Consider the following 7,576-nt stretch of genomic DNA (forward strand, 5'->3'; position numbering starts at 1 on the left):
GTATTTTGCCCCATCCATTTTTCCTTCTATCCTGACAAGTGCTCCAGTCCCTGCTGCAGAGAAACTCCCCCATAACAGGATCTTACCACCTCCATGCTTTACTGCAGCAATGCTGTTATTTGGATGGTGAGCTGTATTGGATTGGATTGGATTGAATTTTAGTCTCATCTGTCTCAGAATCTTCAAGGTGCGTTTTGGCAAAGCTCATTCGTGACTGTATGTGGCCTTTCTTGAAGAGTGGCTTTTTTTCTTGTAACCTTCCCATACAAGCCACATTTGTGGAGCATTTGTGATATTGTTGTCACATGCACACAATGTCCACTCTTTAAATTCCTGCAACTGCTTCAGAGTTGCTGTAGGCCTCTTGGTCACCTCTCTGACCTGTTTCCTCCTGGCTCTTTCATCCAGTTTGGAGCGACGTCCTGATCCAGGGAGGGTCTGTGTTGCACCAAATACCTTCCACTTCTTAATAATATACTTCACTGTGCTTCTCGGCATTGATAAAGCCTTTGAATTTTTTTGTATCCATCTCCTGACTTGTATAGTGACGTAGGTATGTGGGGGCGTGTTAGAACGAGCCGTTTTAGGTAGGCGTGGTTGACTCTTAACTTTTATAAAAAATATCTCTTTGGATTTGAGACTTTAGTCTTTGCAACTTTACAGATCTTCTTTATGCACCAAGAGCTTGTAACACTCCAAAGAGAAAGGAAAAATTTAAATCGCATCACATGACCCCTTTAATAATAGACTTCACTGTGCTTCTAGGCATTGATAAAGCCTTTGAATTTTTTTTGTATCTATCATCTGGTTTGTGCCTGTCCACAACTTTATCCCAGAGATCTTTTGACAGTGCCTTGCTACCCATAGTTGATTGTTTGCTTCAGTTGCACTACCAAGTACTCCAGGAAAGCTCTTTTCATGCTGAGCTAATCAAAATGACCACAGCTGATCACAGTTGGATGTAAAATGGCTTTATGTGCCATTGAGAAGGTGATTAGCTATACCTGATTGAGTTCATTTTTAGGAGGGGTGATCTTTTTTCCAACTCAGTGATTCTGTTTTATATATTTTTTATTTTCTGGCATGTTGGTATTATGTCTTTCACTTGGATGTAATAAGTTGTACTGAGTAAATACAGCTGGATAAAACAAAAACTGTTTCGTCTTCATTTCAGGCTGCAAAGCAACAAAACGTGATTATTTTAAAGGAGGGTGGTTCTTTTCTATACTCACTGTATATCTAACATAATATAAATAAAAAAAGTATCCTCCAACATGACATGTATAATATCATATAATTGTAGAGGGTTTGCAAAGATAGAAATGACGAAGAACTCTGGGTGGCGAGCAAGCATTCTTTATTGACCAAAATATAGCAAAATAAACTCCTTAGGCACACTGCCTCGTATAAACTCAAAACCAAAACAGTGCAAGCACACCATCCGTGCTGCATCAGTCCTTTTTCTGTCCCAGGTCTGGGAGCCGCTTAAATCCCATCTCTCCACCAATCACTGGAATTAGAGACAGGTGTTAGTTATCATGCAATTGACCGCTTCACTTTATTATATTTATATATATTTGATATCACAAATACCGACGAATGGGACGAGACCTGGTTGAGCTGCACTAGAGAAGGCAACGAGTGTTATCACTATGTCGGAGACACGCTAGCTTTCCCAAGGCAGATGAACTTAGAGTGGTTACAATCATCCGGGTTTAAATCACGCTCAAATTGATTTGATTTTGACGCAATATTTACACTGAAGCTCGCAGGAGGCTATGGTAAGGGGCATGATATTTCCCGACCAAACGCCGAGTGCTGCCAATCACAACACACACTGGCCCAGCTAACCAGGGCCTTCATTTGATACAGGAACTATTCGAACCGTTCATGCCAGACTGGGGAGATGTAATACATGTAATAATGTAAAATATGTGAAAAATAATGTGTTTTTCAAACAACCTAGCAATAAGTGTTGTATGGAGTTTGGCCATTAGAGGAATGAATAATTCATACAAAAAAGGCAGTCATCCTTTGTGGCAGACAATGCACCATGCCCTAGTGTTTGTTGAGATGAGCACTGTGCTCAGATTAGCCATTCAGATCAATAGTACTGCACTGCCAGGGGATCAGGGAATCACTCCTATCACGGCACACGTTTCCACTGACATCACCACCAATGGGATCGCAGAACACATTTTAGCCCTTCACTGAGGAGGGGTTGGGAGTATGCAGCGGTATTAAGGACACTCAGATCAACTGAAATATCAGCATACTACATATTTAGGCAGGGTGTGTCTGTGCCAGCCGACCACAGTAAATACATATTCTCCAGAATTCGAGATCTACAACTTGCTAATACAAACCCATGGCAGCCTGCAGAAACTTTCTGGTTGTGATGAATGATTTTGACATGTCTCTGCTGACATCATGACATATTTCAGGAGGCTCTTCCCAAAGATCAGCACTTATCACAGCTGTTAGGGTGAGCTTAGTTTCCATAACTAGATTACTAATGGAAAAGGCAGGGTTGATGGGGAGAGAAGAGCGAATGAGGCCGGACTTGTGCTTAAAATAGCACATATGAGCAGCCAGCAGTGGTAAGTATTCCAGTTATGTCCTGTAACTTCACTATCTCTCTCTTCTACAAACCACAGGCATTCGAGAGCCCACAGAACATTAAGTCTCACCATCTTATCGACACAGCTACAACTGACAAACTTCCTCTCTCACTTAACACATTTGGCCATGATCTTTATCTCTTGGGCACTCAAACAAGAGGTCTGTAAGCTGGTAAACTAATAACTAGATCCCTCTGTGACACAAAGCTCAAATGACTCTCCCGATGATGGTTAATCTGAGCCTGGACCTGGCACAGGGTCTCCATGCACAGTGGCCCTAATGAGAAGCATCAATCAACCCTGGCAGCAACATTTACTTACCTGTCATCTGCATGAGAGATGGTCTTCATGGCTGTGTGCGATATTCCTACGAGAGTCCAACATTCTGAATCCATGAGCCCACCTCTATATGGAGAACATGGAGTGATAACAGGGAAATCAAGGTAGGCGGTTGAACTTTGTAATAGTTTTCACCTGGGTTTGTTTCAGCAGGCAGCAGAGCATTCAAAATAAACAGCAAACCCTCGTTCTCTCCTCTGGCAAGTAACAGAATGAGATCTGTCTCAGCAGGGCATGTAAATCTGAGCTCTCTTAACCCTCACAGCACTGATGAGGTAGAAATCCCAGCTCAGCTTACTGACATATGGGAAGACACAGAAATTAATGGAAAGGAATAGGAGAGGAACAGGTGCTGTGTTACACATTTTAATGGAATAGTGAAAAAAAATAGCAATTCTTAATACTATTGCAAAATGACTTAAATTTATTGCTGATAATGACTAATCTCAAAGACAAATTCTTCCATAACAAAACTTCACGCAAGCTTCCAATTCCACTGAATGATTCAGGTTCCATATTGATTCCATTAACATTCCCCTGGTTCTCTGTTGATTGTGAGTTGGACATGAAAGTATTTGCGGTGCACTGAGTAAATCAAGAACCACTCAAGATCAAGTTAATTGATTGATTGATTCAAACCAGTAACTAAAGCTGCATTCGAAATTGCATAATCTCTGGGTAGGGTTGGGTAGCATTTGAATTTTATTGATTCCGATTCTGCTTATCGATTCCGATTCTTATAGATTCCTATTTTCGATTCCAATAAGATAAAACAACTCCAATAAAAATTAAAAAAAAAAATTAAGTCAAACATTTAGATGCCAAACATATTTATTCTGTCAATTAACAAAGCTGTTACTGTTGCAGCTGAATAACATGAGCAAAAATCAGCAGCCTACAGAACACTTAGGCCTACAAGAGGAACTTTTGCCTATGGTTTTAACAAAAATACCACAGCAAAAATACTAATGTAAATTTAAAGACTAATATAAATTATAAGGTGGATAATAAGGTGGTGTCCAATGGAAGTGCACTTCCGAATCTCGCCGGAAACGGGTACATTTTGTCTACCGTTTTATAAATTCTGTGAATTTGGACATACTACTCTTTTCCCATTCTGTTTTTCTACTATATAATTTAAAAGTATGCATATTTGGATGCAGACTACTTAATGTATGTCTTTTTATTACTCTGTATAACACCCAATCTTTCTCCCTCATCACTTAATCTGACAACTGAAACAATTTCTTTTGCTGAGATACTGTGAATTTTGTTGCAAATATTAAAATGTCTCTAACTAATTTATGTTAGTAGTTTATAGCGTAGGCAGTTTCAAATTATCTTCCCCAACACTTTACAGTCAAAATAAAGCACAGATTACCAGACATCTTCAATTCAAATACTACTTTAGTAGTGCAGCTCTAAGCTAGAAAAAGCCCACATTACCTTCACAGGAATATGCAATAACATTAATGGCCATCATTACCATTACCTCTGGACATTTCCAGCTGATTTGCAGATTCCAGCACAGGCATATGATATCAGTGGCTCATGAATCATTACGTTACATCCCATTACTCATGCATCTGTTAAAGAACAATTTAAAAAATCTTGCAGCTATTTATTTAATTAAAGAACTCCATAAACATGGTTAACCATACAAATGACCTGCGTTGACCTCTTAACCACCTGCCCTTAGAGAAAGCAGGAAGTGTGCATCTTAAAGTACATTTCATGCAAATAAAAGGAAGAGAAGCACTCACTGGTCCTGTAAAATGAAGTCCGTGTTTTCTGAGGAGATATGTCCCGTCACAGGATGTCTGAACGCCGTCGTCCTCTGGTTGTGGCTGCATCCGAGAAGAAAGGGAGGGAAATGGGGAAAAACAAGAGAAGAAAAACAAAATGAGCAAACCAATATTAATCATGTTTAATTTGGCGTTTCCCTCCTCCTCTGTGGGTACTGTAGCCATAAGAGCAACTTTCTACAGGAATACACTAAGTTTGAGGAATTCTAATGACTTTCCCGCAGGAGTGCAGAATGTGTGGCAGCGCTGAAGTCTGGCCAAGCCCACTCATATTGTTTAACACAAAGTGTGGGGCTAAGCACAAACCGCTGCAGAAACTTCATTGATTTCAATTACACAGGGTCATTCACTGTTTAACTAGAACATTAAAACATCTCACTGTCATCAGGTGTAATAAGACAGAGACAGGGGGCTTCTAAGGGTGAGAGGACTTTGAAATAACACGCATAATATGCCTGCTGTCATCAATTCAGTTATTCATTCTTTCTTTGCACTGTGTGTTTGGCTGAAAAAGCGAGAGTGGTGGTAATTTGATGAGTAAGGAAGATCCCCAAGTGAGTAAATGTGGTCCTATATGAGGGGAAAAGGCTATTAAGTCACATTGCCTCAGCGACTCTCTATGGACTCAAGGCTGATAGATACAGTTAAAAGAACAGGCATAGCCATGCTTCAGGTGCTCTAGCAATCATATAGCAAAGAGAAGATGTCCTTCACAGTAGGTTAGAACAAATGTTAGAATTAAAACTAATAAAACAAAGCTGAAATAAAACTTAAACTCACCTCAGCAACTAACTGAAAAAAAAAAGTTTGGTAATACTATTTTAAGGACCAATTCTCACTATTTACTAGTTGCTTATTATCATGCATATTACTAGCATTTTGGCTGTTTATTAGTACTTATAAAGCACACATTAATGCCTTAATCTGCATGAGCGTATTTTAGATCCCTTAATTCTACCCCATACCTAAACTTAACAACTACCTTACTATTAATAATGAGCAAATTAAGAGCTTATTGAGGGAAAACTCTTAGTTAATAGTGAATATATGTTCCCTAATCTAAAGTGTTACCAAAAGTATTAAAATTACCAAAGCTAAAACTGCAATAAATAGAAAGCTCAACAGAAAGCATAAAACTAAATTCAGTAAAACTAAATGAAAACTGATAATATAAAAAAGCCCATATAAAATATTACTAATAGCATATTAATAATACTATAATAACTGGTATGGACCAGGGATGGGCACGGAAATAAAAGCAATGATAAATTGAGCAATGCAAAAACAAGAAGATATTTCTGATCCACTGAAATCCAACTGGTATGCAAATGTGCCATTTATTTATATGTATATACAAAGTTCTGTCATGAAACTCGATGGCGCATAATGACATCATTATTCACATGGCGAAGCTGATTCGTTCTTTTCGTATCAGCAGCCAATGAGCTTACTGCTCAACATTCACATACTTGACTAGTGCTTGCTGTATCACTTGCAATGCTTCAGAAACCCACCTCCTGGGCTGGCCATTTCATTATTTCAATGTTCTTAGCTTCAAGGAACTGCTATATCTATTTTGCAGTGTCACAGGGACATTGTCTTGCATGAAAATCGCAGGCTGATTGGGAGATGCTCACAGGGAAGGTACCGCATGTTGCTGAAGGACGTTCTGATAAACTTTTGCATTCACTCTTCATAAGAGGCCCAACTCCTGCTGCAGAAAAAATCCCCCAAACCATGACACTTCCTCCTCCACCTTTCACTTCTTTACACATTTGGGGTTCAGTCTTTCCATAGTTTGATGCCGAACATAATGTTTCCCATCTGATCCAAATAAATTAAACTTGCTCTCATCACTAAAGTGAACTTTGGACCAGTTCTCTTCTCTCCACACAACATGCTCCTCAGCAAAGGTGAGCCTAGCCTTTTGATTCTTTCTGCTGATGAGAGGCTTGGTCACTGCAGAGCATCCTTTCAGTCCGACTTCTCTTAAACATGCAGAGACAGATCCATACCCTGTTCAGCGCTGAACTGTCGAGAAATTCCAGCTGCAGTGTTAAACTGATTTCCCAATAAGAGTCTTCGCATTATCCGGTCTTCTCATGCATTTGTCTTACATGGATGGCCAGACTTTTTGGGGGACTTGAATTAGTGTCATTGTAAATCTGCAATATTTGAGAAATCACAGATATGGAATGACTAACTTCTCTTACAGTGGCTGAAAGTGTCATCCCTTTGGCCTTCATCTGGACAACCTCCTGTTGCAGGGTTTCAGTCACCTTAGGCTGCGTTTACACTTGGCATTAACATGCGACCTGTATCCGGATGTTGTCCACATACACATTGAAAAGACAAGTGTAAACGCGCTTCTGATCGGAATGTTATTCGATCAGCGTGTCCTGGTCCAGAGGTAGTCGAGGACACATTGTGATCGGATCTCAGTGTAATGTAAACGCAATCCAGCCATCGTGTCTGCATTCGCAGGTCGACATCATGCAAAACACCGCCCCCTCTCTCCCGATCTGTCGGAAGAACAGAGCACTAGTGAGACTCATACATTTATTTTGATTTGTAAAATGTCCCGCGACTGAAAATAGTTTTCAAAAGAAAACCCACCACTTCAGGTCGACTTTGCATCGCAGACTTATTTAAATATTGCGCGGGAAATACAGATCCGATCGGTTATCCAGATCGAGAAGTCAGCTGATGTTGCCAAGTGTAAACGCGCCGTGTCCTGATTGACTGATGATCCGATCTGCTTGATCAGATCACGGTGATCGCATGTTAATGCCAAGTGTAAACGCAGCCTAA

The 7,576-nt window shown here is 39.9% G+C and overlaps 1 protein-coding gene across 1 annotated transcript in view; it reads right to left on the reverse strand.

Moving 5' to 3' along the window:
* Window positions 1–7,576, reverse strand: part of LOC107754649 (pleckstrin homology domain-containing family A member 7-like) — a 105,114-nt gene that overhangs the window by 41,370 nt on the left and 56,168 nt on the right. The window contains exons 5-6 of the mRNA XM_016571188.1: window positions 4,724–4,807; window positions 2,943–3,026 (exon numbers count right to left, since the gene is read on the reverse strand). Of these exons, the coding sequence (XP_016426674.1) occupies window positions 2,943–3,026; window positions 4,724–4,807 (168 nt within the window). The remainder of the gene's footprint in view (window positions 1–2,942; window positions 3,027–4,723; window positions 4,808–7,576) is intronic.

This window comes from Sinocyclocheilus rhinocerous, unplaced genomic scaffold (assembly GCF_001515625.1).
Source record: "Sinocyclocheilus rhinocerous isolate Xijiao unplaced genomic scaffold, SAMN03320098_v1.1 scaffold742, whole genome shotgun sequence".
Lineage (NCBI taxonomy): Eukaryota > Metazoa > Chordata > Actinopteri > Cypriniformes > Cyprinidae > Sinocyclocheilus > Sinocyclocheilus rhinocerous.